General features: G+C 39.2%; 2 protein-coding genes across 3 annotated transcripts; both read left to right on the top strand.

Annotated features, from left to right (window-relative positions):
* On the top strand, positions 1–7,207 carry LOC144646115 (peptidyl-prolyl cis-trans isomerase FKBP1B-like). Of its 2 annotated transcripts, none has more exons than XM_078505642.1 (6): positions 1–151; positions 220–261; positions 358–447; positions 4,793–4,815; positions 6,085–6,149; positions 6,887–7,207. In XM_078505642.1, exons 1-6 carry the CDS (start codon positions 16–18, stop codon positions 6,948–6,950), a joined length of 420 nt encoding a protein of 139 aa, XP_078361768.1. In that variant the 5' UTR covers positions 1–15; the 3' UTR covers positions 6,951–7,207. The 2 variants fall into 2 exon arrangements, with proteins under 2 accessions (XP_078361768.1, XP_078361767.1); XM_078505641.1 differs by having other exon boundaries at positions 1–160; positions 226–261.
* Positions 7,208–11,709: 4,502 nt separating this feature from the next.
* On the top strand, positions 11,710–26,005 carry LOC144646099 (CDK5 and ABL1 enzyme substrate 1-like). The gene is made up of 12 exons (XM_078505621.1): positions 11,710–12,223; positions 16,804–16,899; positions 19,480–19,558; positions 20,995–21,103; positions 21,248–21,360; positions 22,157–22,263; positions 22,571–22,607; positions 22,808–22,873; positions 23,565–23,601; positions 24,219–24,289; positions 24,583–24,911; positions 25,091–26,005. Exons 1-11 carry the CDS (start codon positions 11,760–11,762, stop codon positions 24,718–24,720), a joined length of 1,317 nt encoding a protein of 438 aa, XP_078361747.1. The 5' UTR covers positions 11,710–11,759; the 3' UTR covers positions 24,721–24,911; positions 25,091–26,005.
* Positions 26,006–26,717: the final 712 nt, after the last annotated feature.

Raw genomic sequence — 26,717 nt, 5'->3', positions numbered from 1 at the left:
GCCCTTGTCAGTACTATGGTGTCGAACAAGAGTCACGTGGTGTCTCAGCGGTGCTCCTTCGATCAGGCGGGGAAGAATTCAGTGAGTCGGCTGTTGAGAACTTTGAACATCATGGGAGTGGAGATAGAAACGATAAACCCGGGAGACGGAGGTATTCTACCTTCCTTTAATGTACACTTACAACATTTTAGGAATTAACTTTGTTTTTCTTTCTTGAAGCTAAACCCCAGAAGGGTCAGACCGTGGTAGTGCATTACACGGGTGAGTTTATTAAAATTTAGTACACTATGCACATGCATATTTGAACTAAAGATTAAAATGTCACTTCGTTTGTATTATAACTTTTTTCTTTGACAGGAACGCTAGAAAATGGCAAAAAATTCGATTCTTCAAGGGATAAAGGCAGGCCTTTCAAATTCAAGATTGGAACCGGCCAGGTTATAAAAGGTAAAGTTAGAACCCTTTGGTAATGTGTAAAATTTTGCAGCATGATAAGCTTACTAAAAAAAAAAAATAAAAAAAAACTAAATTTTACTTTTTTTCAAACAAAAAAAAAAAAAATTTTTTTCTGTGAGTTCTATTATTATCATTACCATTTCAACATACAACACCAAACAAATATATTACATATTTCCATACATTTCTACATACCACCCTGGGCTTACTTAAAATTCTTAAATTGGCTGGCCTCTGATACGATCGACACAAGCTGTCAACCACAGAACTCAGGGCCACTTTGGTCCACTTCATTTACATGTGTCGGAAAGCTTTATAGAACGAGGCATAACACAGGTAGATGCTATTCTTATTCAATGATATTGCACATAAGTGGCCTTGTATTCTGTAGTTCAGGATCGGAGGCTTTGATCGCTTTTTTACCCGAAACTTTGCTGTTATGCAAATATGTCAAATATGGAAATAAATCCGAATTTTCATAATGGGGTCAATCAATCACTCACTCAGTCAATGATAAATTTATTTATCTGTCAATCAATCTTTGTTATTCAGCGCCATCTTGGCCAGTGGGGGTAGGGGGTATACACAGCTAAAATTGCAGTAACTGTATAGGGTTTTGACCAACTTTGAACCTCTCTTAGATTTCTCTTCGCTTCACTTAGCCAAATACAGGGCTGTCACTAATTTTTGAGTTATTTTTTCAAAAATAGCTCTTAGTCGGCGCGATGGACCTGTAATCAGTCAGTGGGTCAGTGAAGTATGTGTGTTTGTCACACCAATCAGATTTCAGGTACTATCAGAACCAATCAAATTGTAGTTTATAAGGGGGAAGCAATCTGACACAGTTGTAGTGAGCGATTTTGTTCGAAGATTTTAGATTTGTAGGAGGCGGAATTGGTGAGTTGTGAATTAACCCTGGATTAAAAACGTTTTTCGTAACGCTCACCTACTTACAACGCACACGCCGTGAGCAAAAGGCCCAACACTAACTTGTTATTCTTCTTATTCGAGCGTACGTTTGGAGAGGCTAGCTTTCCTGACCGTATTAAAAATTACATATAACATTTGCACAATGTAGATTTGAAGAATAATGTTGTCATTACTTTTGCCGTCCGCTTTGCGAAGTTCGTTGGGAAATTAAGTTTGTTACGAAGTTGCCAAATAGGTTGCGAGTTTGCGAATCAAATTGTGAGCTTCAATGCAAAGTTCCCAACTTTGGCCCGAATTTGTTAAAACCTTATGTAATTATGTTATCAAAAAGGGCTTTGCTACGCAAAACTGTTGGAAACAAATGTCATAAAAATGAAAAACTTTTATGTTGGGCGAGCCGTTAACATGTTGTCTCAAACAAATTAGTCTTCCCTGTCGCGTCGCATCGGCTTCGATTAAAATCAATTTTACATATGGGTAAACCATCCAGTTTCATCCGGTTTACAAACGCAGAAGACTTGAAATTAAAGACAGTGAAGATTATGCCTCACAGAAATCGTTAAATATGTGTTTTCATACAAAAAAGTTAAAATTTCTACTACATGCATAAAATTTATTTATCGGCAAATGACTTGCGTGATCGCTGATGCGAAACGTTGTCTTGCACTTCAAGCTACTTCAACCTTCCTTGACCAGTTCTAAAATCATCTAGTTCAGTAATCGCCATGACTTTCGAGCAACATGTCTTGTTTCTCCTCAACTACCAAACTTGAAAAGTTCAGTCGGGCCAAAGTTAGGAACTTTGTATCGAAGTTCGCAATTTGATTTGCAAACTCGCAACGTAATTGACAACTTCATAACAAAGTTTCCAATTTCCAAACAAACTTCGCAAAAGTAACTATAAAAATCAACTGTAAAACATCTCGTTCAAACATTTAATGAACCGGTACAAGTATTAACTTTGCTGTTAAAAGCAACTACGATCGATAGCAAAAACAGAATAAGAGCGTGCCATTCCGTGACAATTTGATAACTCAATTAGTTCTTGTTTGTTGAATAGAATTTACGTTGTGAATGAACGAAAATCTTTGTTGAACAGTTCTGACAGGAAACAATTACTCCAGGTGTAGTGCGCTTTAAAGAACTTTCCCGAAGAAAGTGGTTTTTGATTTGATTCGTTTATTACTTCGTTTATTATAGTACTTTTCGTTCAATGTCTATATGGAGACGTGGCTTTTTCGAGAAAAACAAGGGTATCGTGTTACGTTCGTTTTAAAAAAACAAAGGTGTCATGTTACAAAAGTGAGAAAAACAACAATATCGTGTTACAGTGTTTGGCAAAAAGCCAAAAGTATTCCGTAACAAACAAAAGTAACACGTTATGGTTACTAGAAAGCTAGCAACAAAATAACCGCTTTAAACAGAATAAGAACGTGCCATTTTGTGACATTTTGATAATTGAATTAGTTTTTGTTTTTTCAATTAAATGATGAAAATTTACGTATTGAATAAAACAGTTCTGATGTATCAAAATGCACGTGAAAATTATTTTGTTTGCAAGCAAATTTTGTGCAAAAAGTGACTCCGTGGGCCGCCATACACAAATAGTTCAACCCATGGCATAAACCATCCCAACAGAACAATCACCCAGTTTCACCCCAAGCCACCCCATAAATTAAAAAAAATAACTCCTGCACGCTTAGCGTGCCTATGTCTCAAGTAGGTGGGGTAATGGGGTAATTTAAGTGTTGGCTGTTGATGGGGGGCAGGGGCGGGATAGAGTTTAGAAAAGAACAAAATTGTTCCCAATATGAATTGGTTTTTATGCAATTTTTACACCACTGTAACCTGCTACTTTCTCTTTCTCTACGGCATTCGACAAGACTCTGACAAGTTTTTGAAAGTAATCGTTTAGTTTGGGATTTGAAACGGCCTGACTTGTGACTAACGGCGTGACAGAAGAGAGAAGTTGAGGAAGACTAGGAATGAGTAAAAGTAACTTGTGACCAAGAGCAAAAAAACATGGCGTCAGGAACGTGTTGGGAACATCAAAATGGTTTGTAGAATACGTGGACAAGCCAGAATCAAATCGATTCTGGAACGCATATACAAGCCCTGTACGACTGATCTGTGTTTATTGATGTGTAGGCATAGCTAATTAAAACAGCATTAAAACGGGCAAGAGGAGGAAACACATGCATAATGTTGCAAGTTTGCAGTTAACTGATCGCCGACTTTTTTTGTGTGGAAACTGTTCATAGTTCAACTATGGCAAGTCCACGTCATGTGCATATTCGTTCACACATCAACCCCATGGTCAATTTGAAAGAGAAATGCTGAAGCCCAAACAGTTTTTTCTTCAGTTAAACATAATCTTACCTTGAAGCAGAGCCAGAAGATAAGAAGGAATCCAGTTTTCTTCGTTTATTTAAATCACTTTTGCATTCCGTTTTTTTGATGACATTTTTACGTGGAACCAGAAACTCCGACAACAAGAGAATCCGATGAAACTAACACCTCGTAAAATCATGCGCTTTCAAAGGAAGATTGCATTGTTTAACATTTACGCATTTTCAATCACAGTCTCGCATGAATGGTAAATTGCTCTCTTTAAAAGGTGAATAATAATTTGTGCTAATAAACTATTGGTTTGTTTTTTAATTCACAATTTTGTCATTTGATGTATTTTTCACTTTCCAATGTTTTGGTTTTGTATCAAAGTAGCCTGGGCTCAAAGTCGTTGTAGCCAGGGAAAATCCCCGGCCCCCGGCCCTTAGTGACAGCCCTGCAAGTAGAAACATTTTGGCTAAGCTGTCTGAATACTGGGCCACTTTATATTTGCATCTCATTGAATTTGGATGGTTCCTATATGCTTTGTTCTAAAAAGCGTTCAGAGATATGTAATTAAGTGGCTCGGTATTCTCAAATCACTCCAACATCTCTATTGTAAGTATAGAATGATGCAAATAACACAACAGTTTATGGTGGAAGCCACCAGCAATCAAGCTAATTATTACAATAGTTTCAGTGGTATTTATATGCAAAATAAAAGTTACAATATAAGCACTGAGATAAGCCAAATATGATAAGCTACATTGCAAACACTGGTGATAAAATGCTGAATAAAAGTTACAACCAAAGTGGAGGCAGTGAAAGCGAAGTAGTTGTGGTAAGTAATAATATTATTGCTGTCAGATTCCACTATATTTGCACAGAGTTAGAGGTTTGACCCTTAAACCTCTAATTAAAGCGAATGGTATTTTTTCGTAAATTAAAAAATGCAAACTACCTTTAGATATTGATGTATGTACAACATGTACATACGGAATAAAACAGTTGTCTCTTGAACTCAACTGTACCAGCAGTTGTTTCTTGTTAATGAGCATTTTTTAAAATTTTGTTTCAGGTTGGGATGAAGGAGTAGCCCAGGTATTAACATTCATATTTTTTAAGTTATAGATATATGTTGCAGTTAATTTTCGATCTCAGTTAATTTTTTTATTTTAACTAGTTAGTTTTTTTTTCTAACTAGTTTTTTTTTTATTCTAGGTTACCGGTAATAAGTAGAAAAAGTAGAACACCTCCCCTCCCTTGATATCTCATACCCCCCCCCCCCATCCTTACTAACCCTCCCCTACTATCTGCTGTTATCCCGCTCCCCTAAGTACTATCATTTATTTATTTTTCCTTTTTACTAACCTGCACTGGATTTGAACTCTCAACCTCTGGATTTGCTGTCCAACCCCTTATCCACTTTGCCACGAAGGAAACTTTGGATGAACTACTATTTTTTTTTTTAAATATATAATACCCTTACCCTAACCCCATTATTTAACTAGTTAAAAAAATCAACTAGTTAGAAAAAAACTAACTAGTTAAAATAAAAAATTAACTGAGATCAAAAATTAACTGCAACATATATACATATTTTAGGCTACAGCTAAAAATATCAATTTTTTGAGGACATGTGGAAACAACTTGAAAAGTTGCAATCCATTTCCATCTGAGCCATCTGCAGTGAAAGATGCTTGTTAATAGTTTCAATGCTCTAATATAGCAATTTTTAATAAAAATGGACCATTATTTTTAGGTTCTGTACGACATATGTAAATTTCAAAAATCTGGGAAAATCCTTGAGAAAGCCCCTTTTAAACGCCAGTTTGTAAACATATAGGGATCCGGGGCCCGGCGGGGCTCGTCTCTTTCCTGCGCTCTCCGCGGCCCTGCCTTTGGCTCGGGGGCTCCTGCGCCTCTGCTGGCCCGGGGGCGGGGCTGTGTGGGGCGGGTCTCCTGGCATACGGTGACCTGTCCGGGGGTCGGCGGAAGGTGCGCCTCTGGATACCCAGCATAAGGAGCCTATAGGGGCGGTAAAATTTGATCATTTTATTTTTTTTTTTTTTTAGGTATTACTAGTTTTTTTTTATTTATGTTTTCTTTGTTTGTTGTTAGAGTTTTTCTTTTGTTTTTATTGGGGCACTGGTTTGTCAGTTTTTTACTGTTTGTGTTTACCCTCTATAAAAAAGTGATTATTATTATTATTATTATTATTATTATTATTAAAAACATGTGCTGTCATGGGTGGTCAGATGTAGTTATAACTCTGGTTTTGGTTTTACAGTGTTAGTTAATTGAAAACCCTCTTATATGTTAACCCTGGTTACCAAAATTAATGATGTGTGTTCTTTTCTTTTGTTTCAGATGACAGTAGGTCAACGAGCAAAGCTGACTTGTTCTCCTGACTATGGGTATGGAGCGAGGGGTGTCTCTGGTGTATATCCTTTTACATTCATTTATTTTTCTGGCATTGTGTTAAGGCTACATTAATGTAGCTGGGCTCAAGCCCTGGTTAGGTTATTGTACTTTCTCCTTCCCTATCCAGCTAGGCATATAATAATATGTTGTAGGTAAAATTGGGTTTCAGGTTAAACTTGTTTTCAACCTACTAGCCACGTTTTCAACCTGAAGATGGCAGTCACTTTTAAAATACTAAATAAATCAACCATTCATCTAGTCTCCCTCGTAGCCGTTTTTAGTGTCGCCACGCAATGCTCCTCCCCACAAGGAGTCTTGCGTGACGACACTAAAAACGGCTGCAAAATAGACTACCGTTCTTTGGGTCTGTTTCAGATATTTTGAAATACCGGTACCTTTTTAAAATAACTAAATAACAGTTTGCCTAGTTTTTTGTATACTTCAGCTCGTGAAATCCCAATCCTTTGACTTTTTATTTTCCTACACCTGAGTGATAATGATAGCCCTTTCAAACAGAGCCCCCTTGTATAGGCCACTACTGGGAGTACCCCCCCCCCCCGCCCCCTCCCTGGAAGAGAGATTTAAATACCACAATTTTTAATTTAATGTTTGAACCTAAACTGGAATTTCCAGAGGGGAAGTGGGGTCCCTCTGCAGTATAATGTGGGGTGGGGGGGGGAGAGTATTGCCAGGTATTTTCTGGAGCAACACAGTTGCTATTATTAGTAGTTTGATTCTTTTCCTTAACCTTGCTCACTATTCCTCCTAATGCCATCTTGATATTTGATGTGGAACTGCTGGGTCTGGAATGATGATGAGCAGTTTTCAAAAAGACACATTTTTTGCCGCAGCTTTCTCTTAGAATTCAATTTATACATTTGGATTAGTTAGGTTAGGTTAATCAAAGAAATGATACACATGTAATTTCCATTCTAAACTTGTTAACTGTCAATGAATAATCTTGTGAGTTGCTGTATTTATACTCTTCTTTTTTTGTTTGGTTGAGTGCATTAAATGTCTCTCTGACGTATTTGAATAAAGGCAAGCTCTGGTAATCAAAACTGTGAAACACTGTGTTTTGTTCTTGGTCAAGACACTTAACTCTCATTGTGCCTCTTTCCACCCCGGTGTATGAATGGATACCAGTGAAATAATGGTATGGGAGGCATAGTGGCCTAATGGTTAGCATGCTGGACCCTAGTCTGCAAAGCAGGTGCCGTAGTTTCGAGCACATGTATGGGAAACGTGAAAGGCGCGGGACCCCGGATCAAGTGGTCCGGATTCAAGCCCTGGCTGAGGGTCATTGTGTCATATGTTCTTGAGCTAGACACTTAACCCCCATAGTGTCTCTCCACCCAGGTGTATGAATGGGTCCCAGCGAATAATGCTAGGGGGTAACCCTATGATGAAATAGCATCCCATCTACTTTAGGGGGGAATGATGCAGACTTTACCTACAGTGAAATAATGCTGGGAGGGTGAGGTAGCCCTGTGATAAAATACATCCCATCCACTGGGGAGCAGAATACTCCTAGTCACTTTAATACTATGGAAACCAGGATAAGTTCTGGCATTATGGGCCAGTTGGCTTGAAGCAGACTTTTTAATGTACGTTGGGCATCATTTAATGTCAGCAGCATGTACTTGGTTCTCTTTAGTGGAGAGGGGATTAACTCTGAGTCTGTCAATGGGATTTGCAAAAGATATTTGAGCTTCTCTATGGGTACCCACGGTCTTTGTTTTCTTTGCAATTTTTTTGAAAATCTTTGGTTTTTTAAGCAGATCCTCATTTTATCTTCGTTTTTTGTTTTCGTGAAATGCGAGGCCCCATTAGGGGTTTTAGGGATACGGGACATTTGGGGAGAAAATTATAGGGATACGGGATATTTCAGGGAAAAATTATAGGGATACGGGGTATTAAGAAAAGAGATTACATGGGATATCGAACTAATGGGAATTAATGAGAATTAATGGGATACAGGATATTTAGGCCAAAAATTAATGGGATACGGGATACTCATACCCCCCTAATGGGGCCTTAAATGTGGTCAAATGTCAAAATACAGAAATTCCAGATATTTTCAGTAGTGTTTGAGTTTTGACAGTTTTATCTCCGAGTGTTCAATTTGATCACGCGAGTTTTGGTCAATTTTAGATCTTCCCTTCAATCTTGAAATCTTTGTTTTTTCTGCGGTGAATTTCGCGTCTTTGATTTCTTCGGAAATACCCATAGAGAGGCTCATGTTTTGCTGTATGAGTTTGTCAAATTTTGGTATATTTTAGGTTAAGTAAGTGTAGGGTCACCTAATGTCTGAGACCTGATGTGGGTCACAGACTTCGGCCAATCATTGAACTTAATTTGGACAAAAGTGGCAAAGAAAGCATTATATTTCATCTTGTAATGCAGTTGTATTTCATCAGATCAGCTACCCAACATTCATTTCCTTGAAATCTCTAGTCTAGGACTGCACCCAAGCCATCTCAAAAATCCATTATGTTGAGAGAGGGTGAATTGAAGGAAGGAATACCTGTCACACACTACTGTAGATGTACTGTAAACAAATTTGCCCTTCTGGGAAAAGGGGATAAGAGGAACTCCAATTAAACCCCTAAATGGGCTTTCACCTGTGAAGAAATTAATTTAAAGATTTTATGTTTGATCAGGGTAAACCATCTTCAAAGTTTTGACAGCATTTTTCTTTTTTCTTCTTTTTCTTTTTGTTTTGCATTGAATCCCAAAAGATACCTTGATGGCTAAAAACACCCTGACATATTTATGAGGGAGTATTCTTTTCCCCCTCTTCCCTCTGCCCCTGGAAAGTGAACCATCTGGCAAGGGGCTGTGGAGTGTGGATTCCCCCGGGGGGGGGGGGGTACTTGGGTAAATTTTTGTTGGGTATGTGCCGCTGGCCTCTCAGAACCCCTACCCCATTATAGTCTTATTCTATGGCCAATTATAGACCCCATCTTAGTCACTTTTGGGTAAATTTAATTTTACGACCCCAACTTAGTCACTTTCTGGGAGCTGTTTGTCAATTATTGAACAACAGCAATAAATACGGTAACATTTTTTTCGGCGAATATTCCGTTCATAAATCACAACTTGCCAGATTTTCGTACTCTCAAAATCCCGGAAAAGTGTGACCCCATTCTAGTCACCCTATAAAAAATGCTTGAAATGGCGACCCCATTATAGTCAGTCCAGTTGTGAAAATGCGACCCCATCCAGAGGCACATCCCCATTAGCCCATTTATAGGAAGTGCCCCCCCCCCCCCCCCGGGTGGATTCCATGAATTTTCTTTTTTTTTTTTTTTCAATCAATCCTGAAAGATACCTTGATGGCTAAAAACACCCCATACCCTAGGTAAGGTTTAATAGGGCTTTCCACAAGTTGCTCGAGATTTCCCAAAAAGTTGCCCGTAATTTCTCAAAAAGTTGCTCAAAAGTTGCTCCAAATATCCAAAAAAGTTGCTTCTGATAATAAAAGTTGCTCCAAAAACTCCAAAATGCTGCTTCTAATCAAGAGAATTTCTTTAAATATATGCTTATTTCCTTTTGAGGATAAGATTTCTAAGCCGTTTTATGCAATTTAACAGCAAAAGAAGTATCTAAATAACATCTTAAGGGGAAAATTTGTTAACTAACAAGAATTTCGTTAACTGAGAAAAATCGTGAAGATATCGATGACGTCATGTTTGCTGGTGAGTTTTGTAATGTTATAATGCAGAATGAGCCGAAAGTTGAAACGTCTTTAGATGTTCCTCGAAAATGTTCGGCAAACTTCGTAAATCTTCGGAAACGTGCGTATGGCCTTTGAACAACACTCGGATAATCTTCGGAGATACTAAACGTTTCGGCAGTGCTGCCTTCATCAGTAGTAGTAGTAAAAATATGTCGTAGCTCACGCTCACGTATGCGAAAATAAACGATGGAAATTCAAACTAAAATAATTTGGGAGCTCGCGCGTGTGATGGAAGCGCGCGCGGGCAAAGCTCGCATACGAGTTACTTAAGCAAAGCTAAAGTCTTGGTTTAGCCCGCTTGGTGCCAGCGTCTTGAAATTGAAGATGACTCGCATTTCCTCACGTCTTCTCTTTGCTTGATCAGCCAGGTTTGCTCTTATCACTGCGACCATCATGTCGTTTAGGTTGTGGCCTGGTTTCGTAAAATGATCAGGTACCGGCAGCTCAACTCTCTTCCGTATGACGTCTAAACGGTGCTCTCTGAAGCGATCTCCGAGCCGACGGCCTGTCTCTCCAATGTAGACCATCCCGGGGCATTTACGGCATGAAATGCAATAAACAAGTTGACTTGTGATGCACGTATAATGGCCCGAGATCCTGATATGTCCATTGTGAGTTCTTATTCTGTCACTGGAGTTTACAAAAGGACAGGTTCGGCATTCGCGTCGGTTGCATTTGTAAGTACCCACTTGAATCTGGGGATCTGACGGTCAGATCCCCAGATTCAAGTGGGTACTTACAAATGCCCACTTAAGTACCCACTTGAATCTGGGGATCTGACGGTCAGATCCCCAGATTCAAGTGGGTACTTACAAATGCAACCGACGCGAATGCCGAACCTGTCCTTTTGTAAACTCCAGTGACAGAATAAGAACTCACAATGGACATATCAGGATCTCGGGCCATTATACGTGCATCACAAGTCAACTTGTTTATTGCATTTCATGCCGTAAATGCCCCGGGATGGTCTACATTGGAGAGACAGGCCGTCGGCTCGGAGATCGCTTCAGAGAGCACCGTTTAGACGTCATACGGAAGAGAGTTGAGCTGCCGGTACCTGATCATTTTACGAAACCAGGCCACAACCTAAACGACATGATGGTCGCAGTGATAAGAGCAAACCTGGCTGATCAAGCAAAGAGAAGACGTGAGGAAATGCGAGTCATCTTCAATTTCAAGACGCTGGCACCAAGCGGGCTAAACCAAGACTTTAGCTTTGCTTAAGTAACTCGTATGCGAGCTTTGCCCGCGCGCGCTTCCATCACACGCGCGAGCTCCCAAATTATTTTAGTTTGAATTTCCATCGTTTATTTTCGCATACGTGAGCGTGAGCTACGACATATTTTTACTACTACTACTGATGAAGGCAGCACTGCCGAAACGTTTAGTATTTTACATTGAACTTTCCAGCGTTAATTTAATCTTCGGAGATCTTCGGTCTGGAAATTGCTCAAAATGCAACAAGTTGCTCGAGAGGAAAAAAGTTGCTCGAAGGGGGAAAAGTTGCTCGAAACATGAAAAGTTGCCAAAAAGTTGCCGAGCAACTTGTGGAAAGCCCTAGGTAAGGTTTACCCCCTGGCCTCTCCACCCGGAAATTGAACCATCAGGCAAGGGGCTGTGGGTTCTATTAATTTTCCTACAGCCCTCTGTGTCTTTGCAAGGCTTGCACAATACTTTTATTTACAAATTTAAAAAAAAAAAACATTTTAATTCTTTGAAACATCTGTGTTGCCCCTGTACGTGCCCTCCAATCTTGGAAACTAGAACCCAGATCACCCCCCACCTTGTAAGAGAGGCTTATGGGATATACCGTCTGGGGAGGGTTGAGTATGATTCCAGCACAGTACTACTCAGGCACATTTTGTCAACAACCGCCAAAATGGCGGCTGTGACAGCTGGCCGTCCGAATAGGAGAAGGTCAAGACGAATAGCTTCGGCATGTGCTTTCCTCTCGAATATTTCACTCGACGGGAACATTACAAAGGAAGCAGTTGAGCGTAAAACGGATAAGACTGCGATGAAAAGAAGCCACGAAAACGTGCTTAGAAACTCTGACTTTCCGTCGCCAAGGCGAACCCTGCTACATTCAATATCTGAACCTTCGACCTCGGAATGCGAGGAGGGAAGCGCGAAACGGGTTTTAAACAGACAACGAAGTGTTACAGAAGCTATCAGTGAAGGAAAAAGGCAAGAAAGCGCCGTGGTTGTGCGAAGGAGCGTTTCAATGTCTGAGTCGACTGATTCGGCCTCTTCAACGAGTGGAAGTGTGCATCGAAGTAAGCATAGAATTTCATGTTTAATGGGAACTTCGTTTCATCACAAGAGAAGAGCAAACGACAAAAGGTAAACGGTCTTCATATTCTATAATGTAGGCTCGTAACGAAGTATTTACTAAAATTAATTGTCTCTGCCCCCTTAAATGAAACTTTGGTGTCATAAAAATTAAGATTTAATGAGGAAATATTTTAATCATGAATAATTAATTAAGTTTCTTGTAGCAAATCAGTGCTACGGCTAACTACACAGGGAGGTGATAATTTAAAAGTTCCATTTTTGAAACACTGATTCTAATGCAACTGTTATTAAATCACAGTTTATTATTCAGGGTAGTCATTGAGCTTTCATGCTGTTATGTTGTGTTTGAATCCTGTATAGAACTTAAATAATAACTAGCTCCATACCTCAAAGGCTAATACCATATTTTCTTGATTAAACACCAGGGCCCAGTTGTTCAAAGGGTGGAAAACTCTATCCATGGGATAAATCACTATCTGGAGATGGTGGATAAGTGTTGACAAAGCATACTATGTTACCCACTGGATAGCGATTTAACACTATCCGCTGGATAAATCACTATCCATTGGATAGCTCAGAAGGTTTTGTTAACATTCACTGGATAGCGATTTATCCACCGGATAGCGTCATCTGTCTTTCGAACATGGTGGATAGTGTTATCCATCCTTGAACAACCAGGGCCAGGTCTCAAATAAAGCAGTTCTACAAGGTGGATTGGGCGATTCCAGAAAATATCCGTACCATACCACGGACGGCTTCCATATTTTAGCCCCCTTGCCTTCGGAAATTCCAAAATGCGTTATCCCCCCATGCCCTCGGATTCCATAATCATTAACCCCCCTCCCGTTCAGATTTTTCATTTTTTAGTCAAGCTCTTTAGATTCCCGTCAGGGTTCGCAAATACGCCCAATGTGGCGTATTTAATATATTTCTATGATCTTATAGAAGTCATTATGACCAGTTATGATAAAATTCTGGGATGAAAATGTAAAAAAATAGACTTTTCTCCTTACCCTTTTCAACAGATAAACTACATTAATTTTAATTGCCCTAAACTGGTGCAGAACATTAAAATAAAAATCGTGTGTGCACGTGTGAAAACGCGGAAGATAAAGTCGTTCACTGACTCGCCATCTTGATTTGAGCCTTCACGGTCAGCAGTTGCTCCAACCCACATTTCAAATGGCGTCTCGAAGCGTAGCAAAGAGTTTCCACTCCACTGAATGGACTTAATATTTGTGGTCCGCTTTGACAAGAAAAAAAGAGCGAATGAAGAAGTTATAATGTTAAGGCATCTGAAGATTGATGTAGAACCCAATTTTAGCGATTTTCTTTCTATGAACGAAAAATCCTGATCGTCGACTTTCTTGTTCCTCTTCGGTCTCCGCTTTATTTCGACTTGGTGGGGACCTCGCGGTGGCGGAGCGGCACGGCGGAATGGCGGAATGACGGAATATCCTAAAAACGGAATGACGGAATATAGCGGAATGACGGAATATCCTAAAAGGAATGGCGGAATATCCTAAAACACGGAATGACGGAATATCCTAAAACGCGGAATGATGGAATATTCTAAAACGCAAAATTGTGAAACATTAAAAAAAGAAGCAAAAAAAAAAAAAAAAAGGAAAATAATTGCTAACTTTCTCAGACGGCGATAACTGCGGAGGCCAGGAATGTCGAAGAATGATCAGGTACTTAACTTGTGGATATTCGTTGCCGTCACAGAAAAGCAACTTGTTTACAGCGGCTGCTAGCAGTAGAAAACAGTAAAAGTAAATATACCCCATAAACGAAGGGTGTTTTTATACATCTTCTTAAAGGAGAAGTTCACTCCAGAATGGCCATTTATTTTCTTTACGCCTATAAAAAGTTTATACAAATATGTTATTCACAAAATTTCAGCCTAACTGCGCTATAACCCTACGAAATCTTTCCCAAAACTCGACAACTATGCCGCCATCTTGGAGCTGGTAATGTATGCGTGACGTCAAAGCGCTCAGCTCATAGCATCCTTCGAAGGATACTCGAGTGATCGACTGGGAGGATTTCGCGGATGAAGTCAGGGCATATGCTCCTGATAGTCGAAGAGCTGTTAGAAAAGAAGGCCTTAAAAATAGTTCGTACTGAGAAATAAAAAGGAAACAAAAAAGGGAGATGTACCATCCAGTAAACCCCCAAAGGGCTAACTTTGGCGATCAGAGAGAACGTGCTTTCCATGTGGTATCAGTCCCAGCATGAATCTAAAAGTCGTGAAAAAAGAAAGAAACACCTGGTTATAATGGATCTTTTGAACGTGATTTAACTGGATTAACACTGTTATAAGCTGATTTACGCGCTCTTTCTTACCACATGGAAAGAACGGTTATGGTCTGTCGCAAAGGCCCTGTTGGGCAGGGTTAGTACTTGGATGGGTGACCATCTGGAACCCATTGTTTTGGGTTTCCTTTTTTTATCTCTCTGCGCCCTTCTCTTTCTACGGCTTCGAAGTCGACTTATCAGGAGCCATTCGTTTGGCTTTTTTTATTTCTCGGCGGGACGAGACTCTGTACGAAATACTCCAGTCGATCACTCGAGTATCCTTCGAAGGATTAAGAAGATGTATAAAAAACCACCCTTCGTTTATGGGGTATATTTACTTTTACTGGTTTTCTACTGCTAGCAGCCGCTGTAAAAAGTTGGCTTTTCTGTGACGGCAACGAATATCCAAATTAAAGTACCTGAATCATTCTTTACGACATTCTTAGCCTCCGCAGTTATCGCCGTCTGAGAAAGTTAGCAATTAAATTTTCCTTTCTTTGTTTGTTTTTGTTGCTGTTGTTGCTTCTTTTTTTAATGTTTCACATCCGCGTTTTAGAATCCGTCTCCGCGTTTTAGAATATCCGTCATTCCGCGTTTTAGGATATTCCGTCATTCCGCGTTTTAGCCTCTTTGGTTCCGTCTTCTTAGGTCTCTCCGCCCCCCCTCCTCCTTCCCCGAATAGGGTCACCCCGACTTGGTAGTCCACAAAATAAGCATTTTCAAGGACAACTTTGTTTTCTCCTCTGATCAAGACTGAACTCCCCCATCCTTTGGAATTTCCATTTCCCCCATTTCGTTCCATTTCCCCCCTTGCCCTCGGATTTCCAAAAGCCGTCCGTGGTATGGTACGGATATTTTCTGGAATCGCCCATTTGTAAATAATCCCTCGAGCATTTGCATGGTTTACTTGAGATGGCAAGATACACGTCTGTCAAAAAATAATATAAATGATAAAACTCTTGCTTATTAAATACCAGAATTGAATGCAGGAATCAAATAAATGCTGGGGACATTTAATAGCGAAAATACAAATAGTCTTACTGCTGGAATTAAAATAGACCATTATATAGACAGTTTGTTGTCTGGAGAGACCAAAACTCTTGTAAAACGGGGTTCTAAGAATAGCATGGTAACAGTCAGATTTCTGCCAGTTGTCAAACCAGACGTAGCAGCTGCAGTGTCTGTTGGGCAGCCTGTGACTGTCTGTGACAAGTATTATGGGATAGAATTTGTTGTTTAAAATCATGTGTGCAGAAAACAGCAGAGAAACCCGTTAATATTGTCCTCAATGTGGCTTAAATGCTACAGCTGCCTGTTGTGACATGAAAATAAAGACTATTTTTATGCAGCTTGCCTTTTGTAGCCAGCTGAAATGTCTTTTATAGCCAATGTATAGGGATAATAGCCTTCAAAAGCAGACATATTTCTGGCCCTTGCTTGTCTCCGCCAGCCAGAAATAATTATGTCTGCATTTGCAGGCTTAGGGGATGAAGGTTGTTAATGGTAAATAAATTTGCAGACTTTACAAGACATTAAGACTAATATCCTTTCTGCAAGCCCAAGGTTTTTTTAGCACTGAAAAAGAAATTGAGATGCTGAACATGTAAAATTTGGCAAGAAACACCTTTGTTTAAGGGCCATTCAATGCAGGCTGGTTTACCAGCAGCTATTCGTTAAAACAGGCCAGCACTCTTCCCCTAGGGCCACAGTCACTCCGCAGTTCATATACATTTTAAATAATATTCACTACGTCATCTTTTCCACATGTGGGACATAGGAACCCAAAATTGATGAGCTCCCAATGTTTCAAGGCTTCATAGCTCAGTTGGTAGAGCATCGCATCGGTATCCCGAGGGTCATGGGTTCAAATCCTGTTGAGGCCTTGAATTTTTTTCAGGCTAAAAAAAGCAAGGACCATTTCATTCATTTTATCATTTATCCACAGTTCATATATGTCATTTCATATACTCACTACAACTCTTACTTTTTTGGTGTTTTGTTAACCACTTACCATGTAGTGTACAATAGTATACCAGAACTGAAAAAGAAGTTCATAATTTTATATGGACATGTATAAGCATAGCATAAGTCCAGCCTCTTTCATGTACAGTATATGATGTCAGAATGGCAGATGACAGCCTACATGTACAATGTACCTTATAATGGCAATCTTTGTTTCAAAGCCGACTGATTATGTTCATGTAGGGCACCTTCCTAAAGCCCCCTAGACTGAAATGCAGGACCTTGTCAGTTGAGCTATATATGCTGGTGTCCTATCAACCAAGCTGACCCAGTTTGATTGTATTTCTATTTGTTCTGTTTCACAGGATAGTGCTGTGTTCATCGCATAAGGCTCCAGTGGTTACATACTCAGTACTGAAGTATCACAAGGAGAACCAAGAAGCAGGCCAGGAAGGAATGAGGTGAGCCTGAAGTGGTGTATTTTTATAAAATTAATACCAGTAATTAAGGCAAATTCTACTCAAAGTTCGAATAATAAGTACAAAAATTAATTATTTAAAATCTAATCCTAGCACAGTAACATTTTGAATACTATTTGAATCAATGGTTTGGGCATTACCCGGTAATGTCACAGACATTATTACCCGGTAATCTTTAGATAATGTTAACAGAGGTTTACTTTCATCTTTCATTTGTTTGCGTGATAACTGGACTCAATTTTAGCTGGAGCATGAATTTTATATCAACCGTCCTAGTAAAGACCATTTTAGTTGCCATGGCGACCAAAATTTTGGAGCTGCAGTCTAAATTGGAACCAAAGTCACCAGCCTGGGGACCAAAATTGAGAAGAAGGATTGAAAAAAAATAGTCCAAGGGGAGCCATAGCCTGCATTGCAGACGAACAAAACCCCGGTATAGTGCGTCTGCGAATTACTGCACAAAAGCTTGTTCCGGCCCCCCGCGTGTTACCAGGGATTTCTATAATAACCTCTGATTGGCTTTTGAATAGGGCCGTTCTTTCGTGCATCGTAATTGGTCGAGTGCATCATGAGAAACCATAGTTACGCTTTCGACGAAGACCAGATACAAAACAAACTTGGCGGCGATCACGGCAGATCGGACCAGATCGGTGAGAATTAGCGTTTGAAGCGGCAAAGAGCAGCCGGTTCGAACTATCTGATAAAAAAAGAAAACAACGATAATGACACGAAGCAAACACAACTGACAAGCAAAAAGGTCATGGTATAAATTATGTTGAATAATCTACATTTGTCTTGTGGTGAAAGAATGTCACACAACGAACATCCGTCATCCGTGATGAGAAGCAACACACCTTGCAACACAATAAACAGCCGGACCCGGCATGACAAATGCAGAATGCAAGTAGTCGACATCTTCACGGAAAATTTAGGACCAGAGGGAATATTTCAAAAGCTCAAAAAATATCTTGCAAATATGAATGTTCCAAGACTAACCGCAATAGTAATTACATATGACAAAATGTAAAACAGAGGTGTCAAAATATCCGGGCAAAATATACAAACGGAAAGCCGTGCAGACCAATGTCTTATGGCTCTACTCAACTTTAAACGCCTCCAAATAATACAACTGACAGCATATCGTGCCCTTTCTAAACAAGTGAAAAGCGAAATAGATTGGATGACCAATTCCAATACAGAACGGCAAATTTACAAATTATATGACAAGAACGTTTTACTGTATCTGGTATCTGGTATTCATCGAACGCGTAACTATGGTTTCACGAGATCCACTCAACCAATTACGGCGCACGAAAGAACGGCCCTCTTCAAAAGCCAATCAGAGGGTATTATAGAAATCCCTGGTAACACGCGGGGGCCGAAACAAGCTTTTGTGCAGTAATTCGCAGATGCACTATACCGGGGTTTTGTACGTCTGCAAAGCAGGCTAGGGGAGCCATAAGGAAAAAAATAAGAAAAATCTTAAAAAAGATCTCCTATAACCTTCTCTATGAAAAATATTACCTAGAAAAATTGCCCAACCTACCCCCCTCCCCAACCCCCTAAAAAAATAGTCCATCCTTTCATATAAAATTATTCCAAGCATGTACAATATATGTGCCCGAGTAATTCCACTCGAAGGAAAACCACATATAAGGTGAGGTTTTACACAAAGGCTTCCCGTACGATATTCTTGTGTTACATGACGGTCACATCGTTTACTTCATGACCGCCACGTAACACAAGACAAAAACTGCTCAATGAAAGTGTTTGTTTTTGATAAAACAAACATCACAATTTTTTTAAAAAATCTGTTTGTTAAGTTCAGAGCCACCTTAAGTTTATGAAAGAAAAGGTCAAAAATAGGGTTTCTTTGACCTCTTTATTTTGTTTTGAACTGGTACTAAACGTCTGTTTTAATTAAAATATGGATAACTTTAATTCAATTTTTTCTTGTGGGGTCAGCTTGAGAGCTATTTAAAGTTTCAATAACTTGAAGTTCTTCTACATGTATGTACAATAGCAGAAACTCAAAGAGTTGAAATGTGTAACACGTGTTCACAGCGTTTGAATATTCAGTTTTGACAAGTACCATATTTGGAAACACGAAGAGTTTGTACGCGAATGCTTTCCACACGTAATGACACACGCAACAACATTTCCGATTTTTACGGTGAAATACATGAATTCCGACCTAAATGCCGTAAATTTCTTACAGAAACTAAAGAAATTCATTAAGTGTATCCAAGCGAAGTTCTCCAGTGTACTTAATGACGAAAAAACAGGAAAGCTTAATGAAATTCAACTCTATTCAACCAAGCTTTGTCAAAAACAAGACTAAGCCATCGAGCGCGAGCTGCGCACACTGTGGATTTAATCCAAATATTTCAATTTTGATTGGCTAAGTTTTTCTCCTGATTTTCCAAATATGGTACTTAGAAGAAATGAATGTGCAAATGCATTGTACAATGCGAATCATAGGGAGTTACACGTTTCATACCTTATGGGTTTCTGACAAATATAGTAGATAAAAATACAGAATGGTATCCTCTCTTTCTACAGTGTTAAAAAGATATCAGTAACAACCGGGCCAAGCCAGTTTGTTGGAATTGAGGGAGTTGAACTAGGAACATTTGATAAGGTATCTGTTTCAGCTACAAAGGAAAAATGCTTGCAGCTAGTGTCTTTCGATAACAGACATTACCACATTGTAAAGATTGTGTTTTTGCTGCTGTCAGTCATAATTACTGCAATAAGCAACAGCAAAATAATTAACCCTGAAAAAATATAAAATTCTCCAATCACTACCTACACGTACAGACATGACCTTTTAATAAGCCTGAATTTCAGCCGTCCCTCTCTGGTCACCTGCTTCTAAGAAGGAAGATCTAGAAAAATCCGGCCCTAATGCAGTCCAGTGATGTCACTACACTTTGGTTTAATTCATGCAGAAAAGTTTCTGTTGAGGCCATGACTTTGTGAAAGAAAAATAACTTTAATAAAGGATTACAGGATATAAAATTGTTTTAATAGTAAAGTGTTGGAAACTTGAGACAAATGGATGAGATCATGATCAGAGGCATCAATAAACAGAATTCAGTAAAAGAATATCCTACATGTACAATGTAAAAAAACAAAAAAAAAAAAAAACCTCACCTTAACTGTGGACACTGACAAACGGCGTACGGGTTGGATTTTTTCAGACGTCCATTCTTGGAAGCAGGCGACCAGCCCAGGGGGGTACTAATTTGGCAAGTATTTTTTTGGGTGACTTGATTTAAATAGGGGATTTTTTTGGGTATTAAACGAACTTAAGTGCCTTGGCGCGGCCTTGGCGTATTTTTGGTATGATTTAATAAACAAAACGAGCGTCCTTTGTGTTATGTTATTGCCCCTCCTGGCAATTTAGGGGTAATTTGACAAGGGATTTTTTTGGGGGTTATTTTTGGTCCAGGGATTTTTTTGGGTAATGTCGGAAAACTTAGGGCTTTTTTTGGGTCCTGAGTTTTGCCTCCATTCGATCATCCCCGTCATTTACAAGCCGGAGTACCCCCCTGGGGCGACCAGAGAGGGACATCTGAAATTCAGGCTACTTTTAAACCCGTTAAAGTGAGCTTCTGTTTTCTAAGATGTCTGCTAAGATTGTCTGGACAAAGAGAATTTCACTTCAATGGGTCGTCTTTGGTGAATTTTATTCATTTTGTTTCTTTATAGCTATCACAGTGAAAAATGTAACCATTAATAATTTGAGTAGTCAGAGTTTACGTGTTAAGGAAAGGCGCACTTGTCACCATTAAGACAACATGGTGCTTACTCCAGTAAAACGTAAAATTATTAATTTACAATTTACACTAAACCAATAGACACATAAATCATAAATCATGAATGCATGGTCATTGGTCAGTTCCTCTCATATTAATTGTGTGGCATGATTTCAAATGTTAGTCCCTTGTACATGTAGTGACTACACAGTGCAACATTGCCAAAAGTTTGACCTCTGCTCAGTGATTCATGCCATAGGTACCCTTCAGAGTAGGATTATATTTATTTGACTGTGTTTGATACTTTTGTCGTCAGCCTGTATCATACAGATCATTCCTTATATCAACATACCCATATGGTTGGAATGAGGCTGCTGCAAGCAGACTGACATCTTCACCCGTGGATCCTGGAGGAGCCCCACTTGGTAAAGATGGTAATTAATATGCATTTACAGATTTCCCTTGCTTGTGTGCTTTTTAATGTGTTCAATTTTACAAATCAAAAGATCAGGCTTTTACAAGTAGTTGATTCAAAGGCATTTTTCACTTGTTTTCTTTCTATCTTGTAGAGTCTGTCGACAGTGCTTTTACTTCACCCAGTGGGTACCATCCTCACCTTCTTGATGATCCTGAATTGACTTCAGGACGTCACAGGAAGGTTCTTAACCTTGCATCTTACATGGTATGAATACAATTTTACAAACTTCTAAATGAACTTTGTCAATGTAAAACAAAGGAAGTCCTAACTTGATGATGACAGTGGTTTACATGTAGATATAATAATTATGATCTTACATGTAATTAGCGTAGACTTTTGTGATCTTATTTCTCCCTTTTCTCCTAGTTTTCGTTTCGATTAAGAAGATGTAATACATCAAACACTTGAGACAGTGTTTCATTGGGATATTTCAATACCAAGAAAAGAATTGAAAATATGACATTCAGTGAAGCATTTTTGACAAAATTTGAGGTGTTGGATAGCCGATGAAACACAGTGTCTCGAGTGTTTGATATACCTTCTCATTGGAAACAAAAGCTTCAGAGTAAACAAAAAAGGAAAAAATATATATCTATGCTAATTAAGAATGGGTATGAACACCCCTTTATAGTTATGATTTTCTTTGTTTTAACTTGACGAATTGTTTATTAGTTTGAGAAATTAATAACAAACACTCAAGACAGTGTTTCATCCCCTGGTTTCGTCACATTGCCAAACATCCCAAAATTCATCAAAGATCCTACGCCCGTTATGATCCAATCTTCAGGTCAAAACAGATTTAACCTGGAAACCAATATTCATGACCCAGCATAACTTAGTTATGTGTATAATTATGCTAATTGTTTTTGATTGGTTTATGTTTGCTGAGCTCTTTAATAACATGACAAAAATTGTATTGTGCACAAACCAATCAAAGTGAAACGATGATTGTTTGGTTTAACTGAGATTTTGCGGTAATTTATTTTGACTTCCTTTATAGGTATCCATGATAACATATGCAAAGCCATCTGAGCTGAAAAAAGACTTGAATGAACAGTTCAGGGAAAAGTTCCCAAACCTCAACATTACACTCACTAAACTGCGAAGGTACAGGTCTGCTTACTTTAATGTGCATAGCACCAATGAAAAGCTTACAGTGAGAGCTTGGGTGTCCTAATGGAACTCTGGATCAAGTGTTCCAGGTTTGAGGGCTAACCAGATTGATAGTGCTGGATCTTGGCCAAGGCACTAATAACTCTTACAGAGCCTCCTTCCATATGAGGCACCGTAAGCAGATAGGTATTACAGAAATGCTACCTGCAATGGATTAGCAACCCACCATGTCTTTGGCACACTTAACTTGTACTGAAGCTGTTCAGTTAAATGCAATTTTTTTTTGTTTCTCACTTTTCAGCCTAAAGAAAGATATTGTCAAAATAGCTGTTTCACAGGTAAGTTTTTTAATATTAATTAACTTAAACATAGTCTTGTCAATTGTTGTGTTTGTTATACTGCAGAACCTGTTTAATTATTAACACTTCCACTCTCTACCAGTTTTGTAATACCAATAATGTAATATTAAAGCGTCATAAATCGTATGTCTTCTGGCTGTTAAAAACAAATAATTTATTCTCCAATCTCTTCTTTTCAGGAATGTCAGCTGGATCTGACAACAGTGGCTTATGCCTTTGTCTATTTTGAAAAACTAATTTTAAAGGTAAACATACTTGTAGTTGTTTCAGTTATTTAAAGTTTTCTGTCAAAACATTATGTGGTAAAATTGTGTATTTTAAGACCTTGGTGTCAGTGGTGATGCAACTCAACTGTTTTTTCATAATCTTCAAAAATAGCCTGCGTTTGCAAGCCAGAACATGTACATATAGTTCTAAGTTACATGTTTTAGTACTAGTACACAATATAGGGAGGTCGTAAAATTATGATGGTTGTGCAATGCTTTTATCATTAATAATTACTTCTTTTCATTCACACTAGCTAGTTCAAGGCTAATTTTTACTGAGAAAATCATGTCAGTCAGTAAATCATGTGTATTACTAAAAGCATTGTCCTAGCTGTTATTTTTATTTTATTTTGATTGAACTAAATGTTATTAGTGGTTGACAACTGTAAACTGGCAGACTTGCACTCCAGTTAGCTTGAATAGCACCTTGGTTTGCCTGAAAAAAGGTCCTGGTTAGCCTGAATAATGTTCCCGTTACCCTGTTTACATGTGGCTCTCAATAATATTAAATGATACATACTTAAAAAGAAATTTGCAAGTCGCCGGTGTGTTAAGTCTGCATTTGTTGCACACCAAAATGTTCTGTATACCGGTGTCTGTAATTCAAGTTAAGGTTAAACATGTTCTTTTTCTGGGTCTTTGACAATGTTCTGGTATCATTCTTTTACAGGAAAAAATAAGTAAAGGAAATAGAAAGTTGCTGGCAGGTAAGCTTCTGTCTAATGCCTGAAGTGTAGTTTTTAAACAAAGTTTGTATGAGCGAGGACATCTAAAAACTTAAGTGGTGGAGATGTGAAGTTAAAACTCAGGTGTGGTGTCCTGTAGATTTCATCAAACAGTCAACCTCTGGAATTTTTAAAATGGGGTAAAAATGATAAAATGACCGTAAACATACTGTTGATGTGCAGCGAGTCAGCATTTCAATTTTCAAATGTACAAAAGGGTTTATAAGATGGCATGTTACAATTTGTACCTACACTAATGACAAACAGTAATTAGTGTAAGAGGTTAAATGTAGTGACTTCGATCGTGTTACAGTACACTGACCCCGTGTCCTGTGGTTTGCCTGCGGCTCCTTCCCCATCCGTGCGCTCCGTTCTTGCCGCTCCCCCCCGCTCTCCCGGCGCTCGGTGCTCTGGGCCCATCCTCTCCCTCCTCCCCCCCCCCCCGGCCCCATTGATACAGTTTCCATAAGTATTCTCATAGCAACACTTGTACAGATAGAAGCAGTTCCATTTTTCTCCTGCTTCAGCTCATAAACCAGTATTCATTGATAATTTCATAAATTTGACCAGACCTTGCTTATCTTTGTTGTTGTATTTAGGGTCCTGTTTGTTGCTAGCAGCAAAATTTAATGATGACATGAAAAGAGACAAAGTCAAGGAGCTTATTGAGGTATTATAATTTCTTCCAGTTGCAAACTGTATCTTTGGAAAGTTCATGATGTATAGCCTGTGCGCAGACAGGGCCTACTAGTATTCCCTTATTTGCATGGTAGCACACTGTAGGATTAACTTCAGGAATCAAAGAATTGATTAAAATAATTCAAATATGATTTTACAAAATCTCATTTGTTCTCTGAAACTGGATTTTTATAAGCAGGTGCAACCAGCACCGATTAGCGTTCTAGCTCCTCGAATCCCAAGGATTGAATTGACTTAACGTTTACCCTATTATTCTTATTACAGGCTATTGAGGACAGGCTTCGAATATCAGTGAAAGAACTCCTCAAGTTTGAATTCCAAGCTGTAGTGGCTCTGGAGTTTGATCTGCATGTCCCACAGTGGGAGGTATTGCCACATGTCAAGCGCATGGAAACAGAATAACCACACTCACAGAAAAATAACCTCTTACAGTGATCACTGAATATTGATATTGATGTAAATTATTTCAGACAATGAAATTATTTGGAAAAACTTATATTTAAAGTTCTGCTTAAAGAAAATAGTAATATGTAAATCATTGAGAAAGAGTGTTGTTAAATTCATCGGTCAGTTCTACTCGCAGATTGTCAGCAGTCCCTCAGGGCACCCCGACCGTTTCGTGGCTCCGTTCGCTGGCGTGCCGTGTTCGGGTGTCGTTGGGCCGGGCCAGCTCTCGGGCACAGTGCCGTCGTGCTTCCTTTTCTGGTGGTTCAGCTGCGTTCCGGGACACCTTTCGTTGGTGTCCCACCTTGTATTGTCTCGGGGTGCCCAGATCTCTGGTTGGGAGTTATTCTTTTGTTTGTTTTTGACACTCCTGTTGGGTGTGGTGATGTAGATTGGGGATTTGCCTTGTAACTGGGTTGTAAAAATAACAGGCAAGTTTTAATTTGGGAAAGCTAAGTTACAATTTTACCTACAGGTTTGGATTCCTTCTTACTCAACAAGAGACAACTTTTTTGTGTTCGTTTTTTCAATCAGTACAGCAATGGGCTACGGTAATTAGATTAGCAAGGTAGTTCACTCAGTGATGAGAGTTTTTTAATTTCAGGAGTGTTGGAAAAAACCTTTAAATTAAGGTTCTATAAATTTTTCAAAAGGCGTCGACATTTTCCAGAAAGGAATGCAAGTTTTAATTTCATCTTTGAAATTAACTATTATTGTGTGGCAGTTGTTTCTGCATTTTGATTACTGACACTCATTCCTTAATTGAGAAATTTTACTTCAGTGATTTATCTAAAGAAATGGTGCTAGAAAAGCATTTTATATTATTAATACCGTAGATATCGGGGGTGATTTTAAGTCCGTTGGACTTGGTAAAATGTAAACAGTTCACATTGAGTGTCATGTTCGCGTTTGTACTTGTTTAATCTACTCGTTACAGTTAGTTTTTCTTAACACAAAATACTTTATATACAACAACAATTGAGGAAAATCGTTATTTCACACTTCAAAATTCATTTTACTGTACTTGGATATTGATATGGGTAACTTGTACTGGCTTGTGGGGAAAAAATACATAAGATTTATATATGGTGCAAAAATCAAATGAATAGTTGGGTTAATGTTTATTATAAAGTATAAGAGCCCTCTTTATATGGAAAGATTTTGTAAAGTAACTTTGTAAGAAATGTAAAGTTTGGATTTTGTAAATAATAGTTTATTTTGAAATTAAAACTGGTTGCATCAGCGTAATGTTAATCTTCTTACTCATTACCCTAAATAGTTTTTCCCAGATCAGAGAACTTGATGATAAAACAAGTCTCTAAAGTAATAAAGTACGGCTTGCTCAACTAACTGAAGTGAACTGGTAAGAAAGGGACATTTAGGAGAACTGGAACGAGAGACAGGAATCGCGATTCCCACCTGTCATATTTCGTACATGAAAGAACTGCACTAGTCCCGGCACCTGGTGTCCCATTCGGGATACAGCCCGCAACTGAGGGTCCGTGACTATGCCGGGTTTCACGGGCTTTTTATGTGACATTTTTGTCGTGTGTGACACAACAATTGACCTTGGACGGCAGAGATCGCGTGCACAGTGCCCATTGGGGATTGGGGACCATTTGCTGACGCTTTTGCCACATTTTTGTGATGAGTCGTCTCCGGCTTTCGTTGTCACTTTTGGTCCTGCCCGCCAGCTTGTCGACTTGTTTGTCTCTTGCCATTTTCCTGTCTCCGTTGTCGTTGTCACATCTCGTGTCTGGCTTCTCTCCGTGTCCTTCCCTCCTTCCCTTTTCTGGGCCTGGCGTGCGGTGGGTCCTGGTGCTGGGTCCCCGGGGGGTGCCGGCCTCGGGTGGGCCCTCCCCGCCTCCCTGTGCGTTCCTCCCAGGCACGGCCTTGTTCGTGTCGTTATTCTTGGGCGTTTCCCGGGTGCGCCGGCGCGGCGGGCCTGCGCTGGG

This window comes from Oculina patagonica, chromosome 3 (assembly GCF_052425735.1).
Source record: "Oculina patagonica isolate OP01 chromosome 3, crgOcupat, whole genome shotgun sequence".
Taxonomy (NCBI): Eukaryota; Metazoa; Cnidaria; class Anthozoa; order Scleractinia; family Oculinidae; genus Oculina; species Oculina patagonica.
Note: the sequence above shows the minus strand (reverse complement) of the source record. Positions and strands in the feature narration are given on the sequence as shown.

Excerpts from the sequence above, each read along its gene's own strand:
- LOC144646115 (XM_078505641.1), top strand. The coding sequence starts at position 16 with ATGGTGTCGAACAAGAGTCACGTGGTGTCTCAGCGGTGCTCCTTCGAT. Across the intron at positions 4,816-6,084 it reads GGGATGAAGGAGTAGCCCAG|ATGACAGTAGGTCAACGAGC; the intron begins GTATTAACATTC and ends CTTTTGTTTCAG. Across the intron at positions 6,150-6,886 it reads GGGTATGGAGCGAGGGGTGT|CTTGCTCACTATTCCTCCTA; the intron begins CTCTGGTGTATA and ends CTTTTCCTTAAC.
- LOC144646099 (XM_078505621.1), top strand. The coding sequence starts at position 11,760 with ATGGCGGCTGTGACAGCTGGCCGTCCGAATAGGAGAAGGTCAAGACGA. Across the intron at positions 12,224-16,803 it reads AGAAGAGCAAACGACAAAAG|GATAGTGCTGTGTTCATCGC; the intron begins GTAAACGGTCTT and ends TCTGTTTCACAG. Across the intron at positions 23,602-24,218 it reads AAATAGAAAGTTGCTGGCAG|GGTCCTGTTTGTTGCTAGCA; the intron begins GTAAGCTTCTGT and ends TGTTGTATTTAG.